This window comes from Actinia tenebrosa, unplaced genomic scaffold (assembly GCF_029948245.1).
Source record: "Actinia tenebrosa isolate PJP-AT-01 unplaced genomic scaffold, QUT_ActTen_1.0 PGA_scaffold0__85_contigs__length_37466705, whole genome shotgun sequence".
Classification (NCBI taxonomy): domain Eukaryota; kingdom Metazoa; phylum Cnidaria; class Anthozoa; order Actiniaria; family Actiniidae; genus Actinia; species Actinia tenebrosa.
Genome location: NW_028292569.1, coordinates 2182040 through 2202653, shown reverse-complemented (window position 1 = coordinate 2202653; position 20614 = coordinate 2182040). Strand labels below are relative to the sequence as shown.

At 35.2% G+C, this 20614-nt stretch overlaps 2 protein-coding genes across 3 annotated transcripts; both read left to right on the top strand.

Annotated features, from left to right (window-relative positions):
• Window positions 1–533: 533 nt before the first annotated feature.
• On the top strand, window positions 534–9371 carry LOC116289804 (uncharacterized). Of its 2 annotated transcripts, none has more exons than XM_089025726.1 (8): window positions 534–3020; window positions 4967–5224; window positions 5779–5900; window positions 6449–6510; window positions 7345–7676; window positions 7773–7796; window positions 7977–8078; window positions 8262–9371. In XM_089025726.1, exons 1-7 carry the CDS (start codon window positions 2927–2929, stop codon window positions 8054–8056), a joined length of 972 nt encoding a protein of 323 aa, XP_088881852.1. In that variant the 5' UTR covers window positions 534–2926; the 3' UTR covers window positions 8057–8078; window positions 8262–9371. The 2 variants fall into 2 exon arrangements, with proteins under 2 accessions (XP_088881852.1, XP_088881851.1); XM_089025725.1 differs by lacking the exon at window positions 6449–6510 and adding an exon at window positions 6364–6425.
• A 710-nt stretch (window positions 9372–10081) lies between these two features.
• On the top strand, window positions 10082–20042 carry LOC116300132 (uncharacterized). Its single transcript, XM_031708918.2, has 6 exons — window positions 10082–10157; window positions 14435–14595; window positions 15616–15723; window positions 19008–19124; window positions 19570–19680; window positions 19764–20042. The coding sequence occupies exons 2-6, from the start codon at window positions 14466–14468 to the stop codon at window positions 19772–19774; spliced, it is 477 nt and encodes a 158-aa protein (XP_031564778.2). The 5' UTR covers window positions 10082–10157; window positions 14435–14465; the 3' UTR covers window positions 19775–20042.
• The last annotated feature ends 572 nt before the right edge of the window (window positions 20043–20614 follow it).

Below are 20614 nucleotides of genomic sequence, written 5' to 3'. Positions count from 1 at the left end.
TACAAAACTTTTCACGGTCGTGATTTCTGTTTTGCTTTCCTCATGAATTATTCATGAGTTTAATAAGTAATATTACCGTTGATAGAACAGGAGATTGGGCTGCCTGTGCCCTAGCGCGCCTGTATTGAGTCTGTGGTTCTGCAAACAAAACATCCTACAGACTTTGACTTCATAAACATTCGTAATAATCGAGTCTTCACTCTAAAATAGCAATGAAGTTTGAAAGCTTTTATATACTTCTGTGCTTTGTTACACCAGCAGGTAAGCTATATAAGATCTATAACCGGTTTAAATAATTACTTAGATATCGATGGGAGTAGTTGCTGTGATGAGATCATATGCAGTCTAGGCAATTCACAATAAAAAGTAACAACGAGCGACGTCATACTTCCTGATACATATTTGTTTGATGAAATCACTGGGAACTTCGAACTCCTTAATGTAACAATGTTAACTATTGCTTTTTTTCAACACCGAATTTCCATTATTGAAGAACTGATATCAAGTCGCAAATGTCGGTCGATGTGTACACGAAGATCCAAAGATGCATCGATGGAGGATTATCTATATATGTCGTTTACAGATCGTTTCGCAGTGAAAAATATTCTGTAAGGTCAAATTAAGGTGGCTCGATAGAATAATTTTGAAGCACGACTCCTCTACTTGTATTGCAAACTGCGCGGCACCAGATATACCTTGGCCAATTATGAGTTTATACTAAGCGTAGGGATAGATGGAAGTTTTAAATCGTTTGTATTTCGTGACCATCGGACACGCCCTGAAAGCACAGTGACGTTGTGTGGTTATTTTTTAAATCTATTTTTTATCGTAATCTGACCAGAAATGGAGAAACGGAATTCACTATCGGAAACATACTATGGTAGTCTTCAAGGTCAGAAAGTTTCAGAGATTTTCATTGTTCAGTTTTAAAACTATTCGAGTTTTAATATTTTTGGATCGTGAATCTATAAAATATCAACGGAGTCCCGTGATATCCACAAAATTCATTAATTTCGGTCTCTGACAAACTATTTCTACGATATTTTTGCTTATCCATGTAGTAATTAGTGATGATGTAAAATCGAGATCAATCAGTTGGAGTGATTCCAATTAAGTACAGAATTAGAAAAGTATACATTTTTCGCTTTTATTACATATCATATTGTCTATTCAGGGCGCCATAAAAAACGAAATCGACTGATTACTTTGGGCTTTGTACTTATTGCTCCTGGAATTGCAAGCGAGTGGAATTTTTAGAAGCCTTCAAATTCGAAAAATAACATTGCACGCAATACATATCTGTATCGTCTTGAATAGAGCCATATATTCGGGGTTACCTTTTTATGTTTTGTTATTCAGCGCTTTTTTTTAAATTTCACATGTTGAACATTCCATTACACTTGTATATCATTAAAAACATGAATTACCGAAAGACCGATGTAGAAAGTTTCCTATGATGCACCGCCGTCAGCGATCGTGGACGAACGAAACATGTCATGAACATAAGCAAATGTAACACACCGTGACGCCAAACGTTGTTTGGCGAGAGCGGCTGTCAAAAACATGACAGCGTTGCTAAGTTACGTCACGCAGGCGCAACAAGTATAACGTCCAACATCGGTAGAGTCTATATTTCTCACTCCACCAAAACAAAAGGAGAATAGGCTCTGCCAGCAGAAAACAAACGGTTAGAAAATCTCTCGTAATCACACTGCCGGGAATTGACTCGACGCACACGTTGAAACATGTTTGTGAAACGAACTTTAATTAAAGTATCGCAATCATCCTAAACATATCTAAGAACAGTGATTCGGCTTTGTGGTTTGGTTCGTTTATTCTGCCTGATAATACACGTTACACATCGCCACTGACGTTTGAGTACTAATACTTCATTTTAGTCCAACTATAGGAATTTAAAGACTTGGTTGGTTGATGCTTGTTCGGCTCTATCGATGGTTTTGGGTTACAATTTGAATTAGTTTGAAAGAGATTCAATCTCTCGTAAGCTAATTAGCATATTTTTTTAAGTTGCGCTAAGCTCGTCATGCGATAAATTGGATAAGGAAGAGGAACAAACTATACACCGAGAGTATTTTTCTTTTTATGTAATTTAGCAATATTAGCCTAGATAATCCATTACTTTAAGCTTCGTGTAGATGGACTAACTGGAAATTAGAAATTATAAAAAATAACCGAAAGTATCAGATTTACTAATGACAGTTTGAAGTTTATAATGGTAATTGAACTGAGTGGAGTGCAAATTTAGTCTGAAATCAAACGCGCAGTTATAAAAAGGCTGAATTAGATCTTAGTAAAAAATAATAAGAAACGAGCCAGTAGCACTAGAAAACATATAGTGATGGATAGAATAGCAAGGTAACTTTTAGTTCCAAAGATACCCAACAATAATATTCAAATGAGCATTACTCATAAAATGCGTGCAAGAAAATAATCTCTTGCAGGCTTTTTCATTGGTTAATGTGCGAAGAAGATGCTTTGGGTGAATAATAGTGCTTTATCTGAAATATGGTAATTTCGGTTTAAATATACTGATAGTCAATTTCGTCTAATTGATGTTTGTTCTTCTTTCTCAGTTACTTTTAAATTCACTAAATGGCCGAATAATCCACTGGTTGTGTATTACAGAAACAGGACAAATGTTGAACTACGATGGGAGTGGAACCTGGATGGAGGAGTATTTAATTTTTTAAAAATCGAGAGATATAGAAAGGACAACCCCTTGGGCACAGAGACGCAAATCGCTAAGTACTATTCGAGTGGGACTACCAATGTAGAAGAAACCAAATACAGCCTCAGCGTTCAAAACAGGGCGATTGGATCTGTAGTTTTTGCTATCAAAGACATCACCAATCAAGGCATAAATGAAGGCAAGGATAATGATGGCGAGAAGAGTCGTGTAGACGTCATGGAAGCGAATAAAGAGTATATATATTCGATCGAGGTGGACGAACAAACATCAGGCAAAGCGTTTACAAACAGCGTCACACTAAAAGTGCTAAGTAAGTATTTTAAACGAAAGCTACTGGTAGGTAACATATATAATGAAGGAAACACTTTTTTAAACACCAAGTAGCCTTTAAATAATGGTATCTTTTATATAAAGCGAATATTTTTTCACGTTCGATTCTACTGTTTCTCATTAAAGAAACTTAGCAATTGTTTTTTTCGCCACATATCAAGCTTTACTCTATGTGTTACTGCACAGGCGGCCCAAGCTCTTGTCCTTTGGTGTTGTATTACAGCAAGCCGGTCATTTGAACGTTGCTTATTATAAAATGCTTGCTTCTGCACTACGAACGTAAACAGAAGCCATCGGCTAATTTTTCGATAAGAGGGAAAGTTTATATTCAACTTTGCAAACATGATCCTCGTGAATTTTGTTTGCCGAAACTGGACGCTGTCTACCCCGGTTAGAATCTGAAACAGGTAACCGTCATACAATTCGGGCGCAGAGGTATCCATGACGTGCCTCACAAGCCTATGTGGAAAGTCGGAATTGGTTACAAAGATCGGTTACAAAGACTGCACAACAGGTGCGCTAGGGTAATCATGCGTTGTCCGAATGAGACTGGAAAGTCCGAAATAGCAATGAAATCACTGGGTTGGACGTCTCTAGCCAAGCGTAGATCTCAAATTTAAGGCTGAGTTGTCCTCCATAACCTTGAACCAAACAGACTGATAGAAATATTTGAGGAATCATATGCAACCAAGTGTAGTTACGACTTGCGTGACTCTTCTAATAAAGTTGCTATGCTATTAATTACCTAAAACTGATTTGTTTTAAAAAAGTTTAGTTTATAATGGTGCTAGCTGCATTATGGAATTCTCTACCTAGTGTTCTACGAAATTGTCAATGTCCAGTCTATCTCCGCAATAAACTATAATCACTCGGCATATGATATTATTATTTTTAAGTAGTGATTTTAATTTTAATTTTATTATTATTATTATATTATTACAGTATATTTAATGTATCTTAGCATTAAAATTAATAGTATAAATGACCCATTTAAATTAATTGTTTTCATTATTATGTAATTATTTACTTAATTACTTATTTATTATACTTATATTATTATATATTATACTTATACTTATTTATTTACTTAGAAGATAAAACTAGCTAAAAACTAGTGTGAGCTGCGTCGGTGTTTCTAATGAAACATTAATAATAAAAAAGTAAATCATACACCGTGAAAAGATGAAAAAACTTACTGAAGTTTCGGACGCTAGTCCTTTGTCCTAGTCCTTCGTCGGAGTTCGAAGGACTAGCGTCCAAAACATCAGTACGTTTTTTCATCTTTTCAGGGTGTATAATTCACTTTTTTATCATTACTATTTATTTACTTATTTAATTACTACTGATCTATTGTAATTAAGCACGTTTTTATTGTAAATTTATGTAATTACTTTTTACACGCCCATATTGGAAATCAGAATTATATGAATGTGTTAGCATGAATAAATAAAGTATATCATCAAAGAATTTGACATGAGAATTTTTGAAGAAGAAAAGGACAGAAAAAAAAGACAAATAAAATAAGAAAAACTTTGGAAAATCAAGGAAAGATACGAGGACGATGCTAACACGTGGGTCTGCAGACACAGGGAATTGCGACTCTCAATGTTTGATAAAGAAATGAGTCATAATCAACAAAACTCTTATATACAGCCATGCTGACTGTGACTAAACGACAAAGTAAATAAATTAAAAGAAAAGAATACTTTATTAGAATTTTTTTAGAATTTTTTTCCTGTTTTTGTTACTGTAATCGGAAGGTTCTCTTCATTGATGATAAACTATAATTATTGTCATATTGCCTTTACTTTTCTAACTTATTCGTTTCCACTTTGTTTTGTTCTCAGTGTTCTATTCAGTTGTGCCGGCTTTGCTTTGCTTTGCTTTGTTAATATATATCCAATTTCTTTACCATCTAAATTACAGAGACCCCAGTCATTAAAACATACCCCAAGAACCAAACAGTATCAGCAGGAACTGTCACATTTGAATGTGTTGCTGATGGTAAACCAAAACCAACAATAACATGGGAAAAGATTGGAAGCTCGCAAGCTTTCTCTCAAGGAAGCCCACTAACATTAACAAATTTTGATGCCTCTATGATTGGGGTCTACAGATGCACAGCCAAAAGTACTGGAATAGACGAGACTGCTAATACAACTGCATTTGTGCAGTTTTCAACATGTAAGTAGATATTTCTATTAGCAGTTGTATTTAATATCAGGCAGGCCCGAGGTCTTGAATTTTAATGCAAACCCGACTACGAAAGTTTTAACTGGTTTAAAAACCAATCACGCCCTATTTCTAATGTTTGATGTAGGGTTTGAATTTCAATGGAAAACATGTACGTCCCGGGTTTTGAATTCAGCCCCGCTTTACCCTGGTAATATCAATACTGCCCCAAACTTTACATTAAGGTTAAATCTAGGTTTTCCATCGAAATTCAAACACTACATCAAACAATAGAAATATGGCGTGTTTGGTTTTTGAATATAATGAGAAACCCTGGGCCAGGGTAACATAGCTGTTTGTTTACAAATAACAGCATTTCAACAATACCAGCAATAAAAATATATGATATCTGATCATTGCAATTTTAAAAGTAAGGTATCATTTTTCCCCTTAGCTATTTTGGCTGTTTATTAGTGAATTACAAGGGCTGTATGTTTGCTACCAAATGTATTATTTCATAAGCTTTGTATTCGTGCCTAGTTCTTAATTGTTCTCCACTATAATAGGTGGATGGGGATGTGATAAGGAGGAGCTGGCCATTGAGTTCACTCACTTGACATACAATTATGAATATGAAAACCCCAGCTATAACAAGTACAAGGAATTAAAAAACAAGATTGAAACTGAGGTAACTACGTTGGACATGACTAATTCATACTGAGATTCTATATATTTACTAATTGAACTGTATTTCCAGAGTGATCACAGTAAATCCGTGAAACACTAATTACTAAATAGTACAAAATAGTTCTAGTGAAACAATAGAAAACAATGGAATTTGCATGAAATAGTGCTATTTAGTATATCGACAGTTTCCCGGATTTACTTTGGTCACTCTATTTCTTGCCTTCCATAAATTAATATCACAATGGTCTAGGTTTGAAATGTTTAGATTGATGGAAGTTAAAAAAATAAGACGCCTAGATCTGTGTTGGTAGCGTAATTATGTAATATAAATTGGTAATGAAATAAGAAAAAGAAAAAATGATACAAATTCAAGGAAGTAAACAGTTTTCATTTGCTTTTCCCGATTCTGTTAAAGCTTAATGCTAAAGAATAATATGCTTAAAAATTCATTGTTTACATTATAGTGCCTAACTGCATATGCCTTGAAAGGCAAAACCGTTCACAAGTGTGAAGTAGTAAGATACAGGTAAGCCAGTATACATGTAATAGTGTCTTACTGCATATGCCCTGAAAGGCAAAACCATTCACAGGTGTGAAGTAGTAAGATACAGGTAAGCCAGTATACATGTAATAGTGCCTTACTGCACATGCCTTGAAAGGCAAAACCATTCACAAGTGTGAAGTAGTCAGATACAGGTAAGCCAGTTTACATGTAATAGTGCCTTACTGCATATGCCTTGAAAGGCAAAACCATTCACAAGTGTGAAGTAACAAGATACAGGTAAGCCAGTATACCTCAATAATGCTTGAGGTAGGCAACAAAATCTAGTTCTTATTATAATAATACTGTTACTTTTAAGGCTGTGATTAAATATTTTATTTGCTATTTATTATATAGTTAGAATAGTACGTGTGCGTGCTGATTGGTCGAAAACTGAGGTTTATTAGTGAACAAAGCACAGTGCTGAGGCCATCCGCGCGCGTAAAGTGCTGCTAGATCCTGTGACAATTTTTCTTTTGGCGTTAAAATAATCAGTGTACCTAAATAAATTAGTAACTATATAAAAAGATATAACTAGCTAAAAACTAGTGTGAGCTGCGTCGGTGTTTCTAATGAAACAGTAATGATGAAAAGGTAAATTATACACCGTGAAAAGATGAAAAAACTTACTGACGTTTCGGACGCTAGTCCTTCGTCGGAGTAAAAGAGCTCTTTTACTCCGACGAAGGACTAGCGTCCGAAACGTCAGTAAGTTTTTTCATCTTTTCACGGTGTATAATTTACCTTTTCATCATTATAGTAACTATATAAATAAAGAGAACGAATAAAACAGCTCTTACCTTGCTCCGTTAGGAATGAGGCAATTACGAAGCGCCGTAAACACCCAAGAAGTGTGAGAAAAAACGTTTTATTCGTTAAAAAAATACTGTTCTCTTCTTCATAGAAGAGGGAGTGTTGTAGCTGTGGTAGAGTTAGGATGGCCCACAAATACCTTTGATCGCAAGCAACCTCTTCTGCAAGTAATAAGTGATAGAAATTTTGCAGGATACAGAGTGAAAACATCATTTGTCAGTCCAACATCGATTACAACCCTCCCTCCAACACACTCCTCAGCACACCCTCCGTCACAACCTGCAACACACCGCTCAGCACACCCTCCGTCACAACCTGCAACACACCGCTCAGCACACCCTCCGTCACAACCTGCAACACACCGCTCAGCACACCCTCCGTCACAAGCGGCAACACACTCACCAACACCTAGTTCTCCAAAAGGTAAGAAATAAGTTTATCTGATTAAATGCTTTAAAGAAAAATAGCACATTGAATTTTGAATGTCCCGTAGTAATAAATGTGAACTTTTCGTTTCAGTCTCTCCAGAAAGCACTGCAACTTGTGAGTTTTTTTGATTTTTTTTCCAAACTTTTCAACTTTTCATCATAGTGGTAGTGGTAGTGGTAGTGGTAGTGGTAGTGGTAGTGGTAGTGGTAGTGGTAGTGGTAGTGAGGTTGTCGTTTATCATGGTTCCACTTTTCCATCTTCCAGCTTTTCATGTTTTATTTATTGTTTGCACAGGTTCAATAGCCGTATCTTCTTGTGTGACTATCATTGTATTACTTGACTTGTCCAGTGCTGTATTGGGTTTCCTATTGTAGAAGTAGAGTTCGATTCTAAAAGGTAAATTTATATTATATGCATATTAAAGTCAAGAGAACGTTAAAAAATAGATTGAAAATATCATGCGTTTTGTACTATTTTAATTAGCTAACTAAAACATTTTTTTCTTATCTCTACACAAGTCTTGGCAATTGATCCTAGGAAAGCTTCCTAATTTTGTTTTCTAATTTAATTTTTTTAAAGAGGTTACTAAGAACAGTAGTCGGTTAGCACCGACCCCATACCAGTACAATCAATGACAAAATCCTAATTTTAATGGTAACAAGACAACCAGAAGTACCCTTGGCGCCCCTTTACGACGACGTTTTAGATGTTGGCGGCAACTTTGCTTCAGAATCCCCCGATCAACTGTATCAAACATTGGACTTCAATTACCAACAACCATACCAGACATATCAAACCTTGGAAGCCGCTGGATAAAATGTTAACTCTCCCGTGGAGACCTCAGTTTCAGATAATTATCAAACACTACAAGGTGCAATGCCGCCAGCTATCTATGGCCAACTAAATAAGGTGGCGTACTGCAATGTATATAACACTCAAAAAGACTTGGCAGCATAACCAGTAAATAAGTATAGATAAGAAGATTGGGAATAGTTTGCAATCAAATGAAAATAGTGACTCAAATCGTTTCTTATCTGGAAAGAAAATGACGGTTAAATTTAAGTTGGTGTAACAATTACTTGAGTTCAAGCTATATTGCCCATATATCCACTATGATAAAATTGTAGCAGCCGTAAAGACATGCAAATTTAAAGAAGAAATATAGTTAGAAAAATAAACACGGCTTGGCAAGATATTTCTAAAGAGAGGAAGAAGGGAACCGAGTTGCATTTATATAGGGTTATTAATAAAACATTCATTGTTATATGTAACTATCAACTAAGTTAAAGAAAAATATATATAAACACAAAACATAAAAAAAACCAAGATGATTAAGCACCCTTGCTGTCAACAAATTTTTCAATAAAAATAACAATGCTTTGTCTAAATTTCTTAACGTGGTAGGGGGGAGTTCTTATATAGTGCATTTTGAATTATCTTAATGCGCCACTAGTTTCAAATTTGAAAAAAAGCTGGAATCTTAAGCCCACTGTTCTATCAAGGCGAAGTTTTTGAACCATTTTTAGAAAGCCGTATTTATGTACATCTAGCTCGTCCGTTCCTAGATGTCGTGTGTGAGTCTTAGTTCTTGACTGCATAGCCAACTAACATAGCTAATTGTGGAATCTCGACATTTCTTCCAGCACGTGAATGTTGCAAATTATCTATATTAAATCTCTGAGAATATCATGTCTTTGTTATTCAATTTGTGGATCAGTACTAGAATTTCAAACTACGTTGAAAAAGTGTTTTTTTCAGTAATGCTTTCTTCTTGGGTATTTATCATTTTTAAAAAGCAATGCATACGGTTGAAAAAATTCTTAGCTAACAAGATGTAGAAAATATCGCGAAACTTTGACTTTAGGCAACTTCACATGCGTCTCCCTGAAGAACCGAAAAGAGCGGGAAAATGGATTGTAACTGCTGTAACACAAAAACGTTTTAGATATGCACCGCTATAACTATTTATTTTAAATTATGATCGCAGATCGCCAAAACACCAATATCCATTGTTATACTTATGACCACTTATCTTATATGTGTTCTTGTGAGGCGTAACGGATTTCAATTTACTGACTTTTGGCGCTATTTGAGTACAGTAGAATTGGCGCTCAAAATAATTTCTTTAATGTGGCCTTTATGGTTCCAACGTGGTTGAAAATAGCAATATTCATCTGATTGTCTAAAAAACTCTGCATGCAGATATCATAGAATATGAGTCTCTCTCAAAGTATTTTCTTTTCAAGACGTCGTTTTCGTAATCGCTAGTAAAAGTACACTTTTAACGATTAAAAATTAACTCCAGAGAAAATCGCGCCAAATTTTACCGCGAAAACTACGAACACGCATGCATCAATGCTTCATTGAACTTGATTGATATTACTGATACGTGTATATAGTCTGTGTTGATTTGAATACAATTTATTTGAAGTCGGCTCTGAAACCCACGCGTCATCATATCGTACTAAGGAAGAGGTAGGCGAGGAAATGCTTTTTTTCGTATATATACTATATAATTATGAAATACCGTGGCATTAATAATTATATGTTAATCATATAATTAATCTTTTTTTAGCTTACATTTACTTTTGTCGTTATTTTGCACATCTTAAAGGATGACACTATTCCGAGAAAAAATTTTCGTTTTGTATCATATCTTTCTCATTTCGACTCTTCCCTGTACGTTACTAGGTTTTCTACACACCATCATACATATATTTAGGCACTGCCTAAAAGCGGAGCTCCCGCTACGCAAGTCATAGAGAGCCCAATTTGAATGAAACTGAAAGGTAAAAATAAGATCGGTAAAAAAAATCTTCAATTATTTTTATTCGAAATGAAGATAATTTCTCCCATAATAAAAACCATGCAGTAAGATTGAATCTAAATGCACTACATTGTTTTCTTTACGCGAGTATACTCTCCCACTTAGGGATTTTGTACACAACTCACCTCCACCCCAGGGGCTAGTTTTGATCTTGGAAGATTCTTCGACAAAGTTTTCCATGGCCGACATTTTTAGCTTTGAATTCCTGATTAATTTTACTTAAACCAACGAAAGCTAACTACAGATAATCCAATACAATATCAGGTTTAGTGAAATTTACCTTGCATGTCTCTCATTGAAATCCAAATTCGGGAGATTCCCGATTTTTTTGGGACAAAACAAGACTATAAAACCCAGACTTGAAAACTGGTTAAGGTGAGCAAAAAATAAGCTTACTAAAATAAAACTTAACAATACTTAAATAATTATTAGCAAATTTATCTAACTTATATGACCTTAATTTATTTACTCTAAATCCTACTCTAATAAATATATGCCACGAGGAAAGCTATTTATTTAAACTGCCAAAATCAAAATATTTTCTTGCCACTAAAAGTTTTAAAAAAATGCAACGCATGAATTCGTCCTCCAACTGCTTTAGTATATCTCATAAGAAGCCTTAAGAAAATTGTTGAATAATTTCAGAATCAAATATTAAGCGAATTAAGGCCCCGTCCACACGTATCCGGAATTTTTTGTATCCGCAAATTATTTTTTGCGAATACGAAAATGTTTGCGTCCACACGCAACGTATTCGAATCGTTTTCACCGTCCACACGTATTCGTTTTCGTAAAATTTTCGGATACGGACACAAAAATTTGCGGACACGTGTGGACGCAACCCGTATCCGTAAAAAAATATTTGCAGATACAAAAATTTGCGGATACGTGTGGACGGGGCCTAAATATAGAATTTAGTTTAATTGGTTTCACAGAAACTAGAATTTGCAATTCAGATAACGCTGGCTTTATTCCCTCGTTACCTGGCTATTGTTTTGAGCCGACAACTCTTTCTGCTGGAGGTGTCGCTTTCTTTATAAATACTAAACTTAAGTATAGAATAGAGTGCACGCACTAAAACCGTGAACATTAAATGGTACTAATTAGTACTATTTTATACAGAATCCTATGTTTTCTATTGTTTAATTATCGCTATTTAGTGCTAAAAATTTGTATTTGTTTCACGGATTTAGTGTGGTGTGATCACTCTATTTGGATAGAAATTTTCAATACAAAAAAGGAGAACACAATATGTGGCATAGTATATAGACAGCATAACAATGCAGAGGTAAAAAAATAAAATCTAATAATACTTTACTGATAATCATTAGAAAATTTATCTAACTTATATGACCTTAATTTATTTAATCTAAATCCTAGAAATGATATAAATATATGCCACGAGGAAAGCTATTTATGTAAACTGCCAAAATCAAAATATTTCTCGCCACTAAAAGTTTGAAAAAATGCAACGCATGAATTCGTCCTCCAACTGCTTTAGTATAACTCATAAGAAGACTAAAGAAAAATTTTGAAGAATTTCAGAGCCAAATATTAAGCGAATTAAATATAGAATTTAGTTGAATTGGTTTCACAAAAACTATAATTAATTTGCAATTCAGACAACACTGTCTTTTTTCCTTCGTTACCTGGCTATTGTTTTGAGTTCGCGCCGACAACTCTTTCTGCTGGAGGTGTCGCTTTCTTTGTAAATATATAGACATGACAATGCAGAGGTTTTCCTTGAATACTTATCAACTACATTAGAAGATTTATCTCGTAACAATAAAAATATTATTGTTATGGGTGACTTTAATATAGATCTTTTGCATTACGAATCATGTTCATACAGTCAAACGTTATTAGACCTGACGCAAAGTTTATGTTTTTTCCCTACAATTGATAAACTAACACGAGTATATGGTAACTCAGCAACATTGATTGATAATATCTTTTCCAACGATCTAGACAGCTTTCAGATTAGTGGCAATATTATTTCTGATGTAAGTGATCACTTCGTCCAAATTTGTATTCCTATCTTTTTACTTCTCAACCAAAAATTAAAAACAAAATGATTATGAACCCCTACTGTTAACAAATGTTTCAATGAAAATAACAATGCTTTGTCTTTATTTCATAACGTGGTAGGGGGGAGTTCTTATACAGCATATTTCGTATTGACTTAATGCGCCCCTAGTTTCAATTTTGAAAAAAGCTATCTAAGCCCACTGTTCTATCAAGGCGAAGTTTTTGAACCATTTTTAGAAAGCTATATTTATATACGTCTAGCTCGTCCGTTCCTAGATGTCGTGTATGAGTCTTTCTTGACTGCATAGCCAACTAACATAGCTAATTGTGGAATATCGACATTTCGTCCAGCACGTGAATGTTGCACTTTATCTATATTAAATATCTGAATATATTATATATTTGTTATTCAATTTGATTTGTGGATCAGTACTAGAATTTCAAACTACGCTAAAAAGTGGTTTTTCAATAATGCTTTCTTCCTTGGGTACTTCTCATAAAGCAATGCATACGGTTGAAAATTTTCTTAGCTAATAAGTAGAGAAGATCGCAAAACTTTGGCTTTAGGCAACTGTACTTGCGTCTCCCTGAAGAACCAAAAAGAGCGGGAAAATGGATTCAATAAGCCTGAAGCGAGATGACGTTTTACCCCCGACTCTATACCATAACAATTTTTAAAATTCTTTCATATTAAAATTTTTGATTCCTTAGAGAATACGGGAACAATAGTCGTAATTAAAGAACAAAAGCAGTATGAAAATGATTATGGTCTAGAGACGGGGGTAAAACGTCGTCTCGCTTCAGGCTCATTGCAAGACCACGTTTTCTAGAACTTTATATGCTTTTTTTTATGCTATATGTGAGTGACACATATAGCACTTGTTTCCCCAACATCAATTACGGGTTTTTCCTAGTAAATGATAAGCTAAAATGGTCTTATTGGCGCTAGTTTGTGCAAATATATAATGTATATTATACTGATTAGTAAGCTACGCGGTCGTACAATTTTGTAATCACTCGTATGATTTTGGTCCAAATTGCACGTACTCCACTCAGTTCAATTACCATCACGAATTTTACTGACTTTTAGCGCTATTTGAGTACCGTAGAATTGGCGCTCAAAATAATTTCTTTGGTGTGGCCTTTATGGTTCCAACGTGCTTGAAAATGGCAATATTCATCTGATTGTCTAAAACTCTGCTTGCAGATATCATAGAATATGAGTCTCTCTCAAAGATCTTTCTTTCAAGGAGTCGTTTTCGTAATCGCTAGTAAAAGTACACTTTTAACGATTAAAAATTAACTCCAGAGAAAATCGCGCCAAATTTTACCGCGAAAACTACGAACACGCATGCATCAATGCTTCATTGAATCTAATTAATATTACTGATACGTGTATATAGTCTGTGCTGATTTGAATCTAAGTCATTTGAAGTTGGATCTCAAACCCACACGTTATCTTACTACATCATATCGTACTTACGAAGAGGTTGGTAAGGAAATGTTGTTATTTTGCACATTTTAGGAGGATGACACTATTCCGAGCAAAATTTGGGTTTATAATAATATTTCTCATTTTACTCTTCCCTGTACGTTACCAGGTTTTCTGCACAGCATAACGTGGCTAAATTTATTTGCGTCCTATTCTTGCGTTTAGAGCCGATAAATATACACTTCAGACTACCTTAACCATTTATTGAAAAAATATAAAAGCGATACATTAATTATTTAAGAATGCATGTTACATTTGCTCTGAAATCCCTCAAATCGTACATTCTTTTGGTTCATTTGAAAACACATACGTAGGACAACCAGTATGATAGAACACTTATTTGACGACACCGACTCGAAGAATGGATGGGCACATGACTGTATATATCCTTTGTTTCTGTTTTAGATTTCGTATTGTTCAGAACACTCTTTTTAAAATGAAGGCAGTTTACATGTTCATTGTCGTCGTGGCCTGTGTGACTGTTTCCATGGCTAGCAGAAAGAGGAATTCATTTGAAAACACCTCAGAGAAAATGTTCAAGAGTGAGGATGTTTCTAAGAGAGAAGGTAGGAAACTGATATATGTCAATATTGATGGGTTGCAAGCATTCCCAAGAGAGTTAAAAGACAAAAGCATGGTGGCCATTGGTGGTACCGTTAACAATGGATGCTAATGAGAAATCTTTTGTTAAATGGTACCAACATGGCCGCGATGACGTAACGTGCAAACGAAGCATAATGCACAACTGAATATCCCCTGGATATTTCATTATACAGAATATATATCGATAAAGAATACGAGAAAACGAAGGGAAGGAAATGAAATAAACGAGATGTAAATGAATGAAGGAAGAAAGTAGTAATTAATAAATAATGAAAGGAAATAATTAGAATAAATTAATAAACGAACGAAGGAACGAAGGAACGAAGGAACGAAGGAACGAAGGAACGAAGGAACGAAGGAACGAAGGAACGAAGGAACGAAGGAACGAAGCAACGAAGCAACGAAGGAACGAAGGAACGAAGGAACGAAGGAACGAAGGAACGAAGGAACGAAGGAACGAAGGAACGAAGGAACGAAGGAACGAAGGAACGAAGGAACGAAGGAACGATGGAACCGCGAATGAACGAAGGAGCCGCAAAGGAACGAATGAACCACGAAGTAACGAAGGAACGAAGGAACGAAGGAACAAAGGAACGAAGGAACGAAGGAACGAAGGAACAAAGGAACGAACTATTTCACAATGAATTAGTATTTTGAATTTTAATACTTAATAACGAAGGAATGAGCTATTTTACAATGAATTCTTATTTTTGAATTTAAGATTATTTATCTTTAACCTTTTTATTTATTTATTGATTAATGGATGGATGGATGGATGGATGGATGGATGGATGGATGGATGGATGGATGGATGGGATGGATGGATGGATGGATGGATGCATGGATGGATGGATGGATGGGTGGGTGGGTGGGTGGGTGGATGGATGGATGGATGGATGGATGGATGGATGGAGTGATTGATTGATTCGATTATTGATTGATTGGTTGATTGACTGGTTGATTGATTATATTTTATTCGACAGAATGCGAAGACAAATGGCATACATATTTTTGTAAGTTAGTTAAAAGGCTGGGCAGGTGCGATTCTTCGAGATCAAAAGAAAAATGTGCAGAGACTTGTGGCCAATGCAGTAAGTATAGGGCATTTTTCTGATCTTATTAACACCACTACACTTAACTCCATGGTGAGTGTGAGAGTGATTGTGATAATGCGGTGGTAGGTGTGATGAGTAAGACATGAACAGCTCTATTAGATAGGACTTGATACCTCGTGAGCGAAGCATCAGTTCTATCGTATATCGTATAACCTGATAAATATTAAGGAACGGTAGTTGCAAAGTAAACAAGAAACTAGGAGAACAAAACCAATCATTTTTCATCATACATCGATAATAATTATATTATATCCGATCCATATTATATATCTATATTATAAAATATATTAAATAAGTACTTATATTTCTATCATTCTCTCAATTATCAATAATACATCTATATTTTTTTCATTATCTGTATGATCATATACTACTATATATGATTTGTTCTTTATTATCATTTATTACTATTGGCTACTATATCTCAATTACTCTTAACAGCTACTCAGCTCGATTAGTCTAGGAGACAAACTAACAAGCAAGTCAGGAAGCGAGTTGGGAAGCGAGTTAGGAAGCGAGTTAGGAAGCGAGTTAGGAAGCGAGTTAGGAAGCGAGTTAGGAAGCGAGTTAGGAAGCGAATTAGGAAATCATACATTCTAGCCAAGATTGTCTTAAGGTGGCTAGCTACTTTATCAAGAAATCATTACAAAATTTTCTTAGAAAGATATTTTATAGAGAGTTTAACGCTGATTTCAAAAATGAAAAGAAAAATTGGCTGTCCTGAGCTTGTTTTCAAGATAATGAATTTTGAATACGGCTATCTTGACAGGTTTTGAAAAGAAAATTGCCTGCGGAAATCAACCTTTTCACAAAACAATTCATAACTCACAAATTAAAAACTCTACATCTACTTTAAACACTATTTTCTAAGAACTAACTAAAAATATCTGAAAGTTCAAAAATAAGCTCAAATTCCAGCATGTTGTTAGCTAGATGAACCAAAATCGCAATCAAATGAGGACATTAAAACGCTTTTTTTTCCATTCTTTTTCCGACTTGCTTTGAATAGGGTATGAATTTTTTACTCTCTAGTGTCTTTTAAGAATAGGCACAGGTTTTTGTAACCTCTGGCGGCACATCTCTATCCAGAACCGGGTCGACTACAACCCCCCAGGATCCCATTGTCTAATAACCACTATAACCATTACTAAAAAGGTAAATTATACACAGTGAAAAAGATGAAAAAACTTACTGACGTTTCGGACGCTAGTCCTTCGTCGGAGTAAAAAGCCTTTTTACCTTTTTCCTTTTTACTCCGACGAAGGACTAGCGTCCCAAACGTCAGTAAGTTTTTTCATCTTTTTCACGGTGTATAATTTACCTTTTTATCATTACCGTTTCATTAGAAACACCGACGCAGCTCACACTAGTTTTTAGCTAGTTATATCTTACTATTTAGTAATATTTGGTACTAAGAGTAAGTATTTGTTTCATGGTTTAGTGCGACCACTCTAAGAATTGCAAAGTTGAACTTGTTTACGATTTCGGCTCACTTACTTCAAATGAGCATTTGACTCATAGTACGAGTAGTTTATTATTTTACTTCATCCTGCATCTGTCCTTGATTCTTTTGATTTAAGTAAAGCTATGTCCGTGTGTGCGTATGCTCCGTGCTAAACATCATCACACACCAAACACCAGCTTTTCAATTTATTTTGAATTTCAATTTCTTGGGAACTTGATGTTCGAGTAGCCAGAATTACCTTCGTGGATACCAATTGAATGAACGGTAACAATAAAACGTTTATTAAAATTTAAATAATAACAATATCAACATCGTAATAATAAGGTTTAAAGTAATAAAATATCCTTAATTAAGTACAAGCACTTAAGAATTGCACTTTTTATCAGAACCGAAATAAATTTAACACTAGCAGAACTGTCTAGGTTGCAAGATTTCAGTGATATGAAGCTTTAAGGACTACTAATTCCGCATCGCATCTAATTGTCTTTGAGTCCAATGGCTAAGAAAACGCCAAGAACTACTACATAAGACATCAGCTCCTTTGCTTGGCGGCAGGAGACGGAATGTAATAAGTTTGGCATACATACTTCTACTAGGTTCAAGGTAAACAGGCAAGCACAATGGACGCGGCAAAAGTTCGACGTCTTATATGCATGATGACCCAATACAATTTGAAAAACAAAACACACCTTAGAAATAGTAGGCACTGTCCTTATCCTAATCAGAACAAAAGGTAACTTAGATGTCGATGTTTAACAGCTGCCGTAAGCTACCGATCTGGAAGTCATCTAAAATTAAGCCAGGGTCCTGCTTAATTAAAGAAGACGTTATGTAACCATGCCTTGCCCGCAAGCATTCCCACTGACAGTGGTAATAACGGTTTCCTTCGGTGGAAATGCGACGATTGCCATGGCTGTCGTGTTCGAATGTAACCAGGAATTGTCTTACTTCGACATGCTATGTTGATCTTTCAAGGATGGAATAATTTAGCATGATAAATGAAGGATTATGAATAATGTATTACTTACCAGCTTTCGTCTTCCGACATCGTGTTGAGAAGCAGACAGATCCGTTGTTGAGCCAGCAAACATGTTGTCAGCGAACGAGAAACAGTCGCGTTACACCCATAGAATTAATAATTACCGGCTGATGCAGACGTTTTACTTGCGATTTCTTTTTTTAAATATATATTAAATATTCTGTAAATATTCTGTAAATATTCTGTAATAAAATATCATTCGCTTCATAACTCGCTTCCTAATTCGCTTCCTAACTCGCTTCCTAACTCGCTTCCTAACTCGCTTCCTAACTCGCTTCCTAACTCGCTTCCTAACTCGCTTCCTAACTGGAAAGATAGGCATCCTCTTAGTCTAGCTATTCTGAGTAGCAATTACCAATACCTGTTTTAAGATTATCTTGTAAATAAACTTTGGCAAATTATGGTGATAAAGCTCAATCAAACAATAACCCAATGAATGACATGTACCTTACATGTACCTTTTTTTCTAACCTTAGATCCCTGTGGTGATATTTTTTTCCTTGCCTAAATGCTTTCTTCTGAAGGAAACAAAATATTAAAGAGCTATACAGATGATGATAGAGCTAACTGTGGTGCGTGACATGTACCTTACATGTACCTTTTTTATCTCACCTTAGACCCCTGTGGTGATATTTAATACTTGCCTAAATGCCTTCTTCTGAAAGAAACAAAATATTAAAGAGCTATACAGATGATGAGAGAGCTAACTGTGGTGACTGACATGTGCCTTACATGTACCTTTTTTTCTAACCTTAGACCCCTGTGGTGACATTTTTCCCTTGCCTAAATGCCTTCATCTGAAGGAAACAAATGAGTGCTATACAGATGAGGCGAGAGCTAACTGTGGTACCACATGCGAGTCCTGTGGAAAAGGTAAGGGAAAGTGCAAAGCTTGTTATATAATTTTACCAACTGACATATCTAGAAATATCTATCTACTTTTGCAGCACAAAATAGCACTGGAATAATAGACAGCGCTTAAACACATTTGTTAATTCGTATGCATGCGTTTCACTACAATCTTTGGCACTATTATGAAAATCAAGGAATATAATAACCCCCTACCCATGGGCTTTAGGTTGTCGTCTATTTTGAAGCTCTTGGACTGTAAAAAATACCTCACTTTCTATAACATTTGCTATGGGGAAGAAAGATTCAATAATTATGAATTACAAGTAGTTGGCCAGTAGTCCCTCCAGCCGTTCAGGGTTCAGAAGTGAAGTAAATGATATGATTTCGTTGATTTCCTTTAAATTCATGCTTCTTCGATTCCCTTTTTTCTCAACCCTCTTTATTTGAAATACCTTTCATTTTATAGCTTGCAAGAACTACATTAAGCAGTGTGGTGACCAAGAAATACTAGACGAACTGTGCACTATCAAGTCTGGTGGATTTCTGCTGTGTCCAAGAGGCTGTAACCTTTGCATAGGTATGTTTAGAACTTAAGACTTTATTTCATTATTATTGCTAAATGAATGAACACAGTATAAATTCCCTTTTTTTTCTCTCCAGATCGCGAATAACTCTTATTTGCTGGCACGAAGTTTACACAGAGAGCTAGGAAACTCTGTAACAGTTTATCGCCATAAGCGTTATACACTTAAAAGGGGGAAAAAAAGAAAACAACAACAAAAAACAATGATTAAAAATTCTGTAATTAACAATAATCATTATTACAGTTCCTTAAAGGTTCTGTCATTTAGGAGATAAAGAGCACTTAGCTGTGTTGATAATTGTTGATAATTAAACGCGCTATTTAGAAGAATAAACATTTGCCCTACGTACGAATAATTCACTTCCTTGTTAATATGAGCGCATGAAGTGTTTTCCCGCTACGAAACTGTTAAAAAAAAGGAATAGTATCCAAGGAGAGAGAGAAAGACAGGGAAAGGAATAAAAAGAAATGAAGTAAGTAAGCCGTGAGCTGTGGAAAGAGGGGAAGAGGGGTTGGAGATAATGAATAAATTGACGCACATAGAAGGATTACCGACCTAATTAACATAACATACATGTATATTTTCAAGGATCTTATATGTCTACCCTATGAATTCAAACAGGAAAAAAAAAAAAAAGCACAAAATGATGAAGAAAAACGTATAGTACATAAATCTTAAATTGGAGATGAATTTCAGCGCATCTAATACTATATCTATCGTCATCTTACTAATGGGGAGCTAAAGAATCAGGAAAGGCACCGAATACGGCAGCGCAGTACGACGATGACGACAGAATGCACGCCCCTAATACTTGCCGTTGCCGTCCTCGCTAAAACGCTAATGCTTTTCACATTTCAGAGTGGCATTGCATGCAAACGGTAAAACCGTTTTATCGTGCTTTCGACTTGCTAATTCATTAGGTATTTA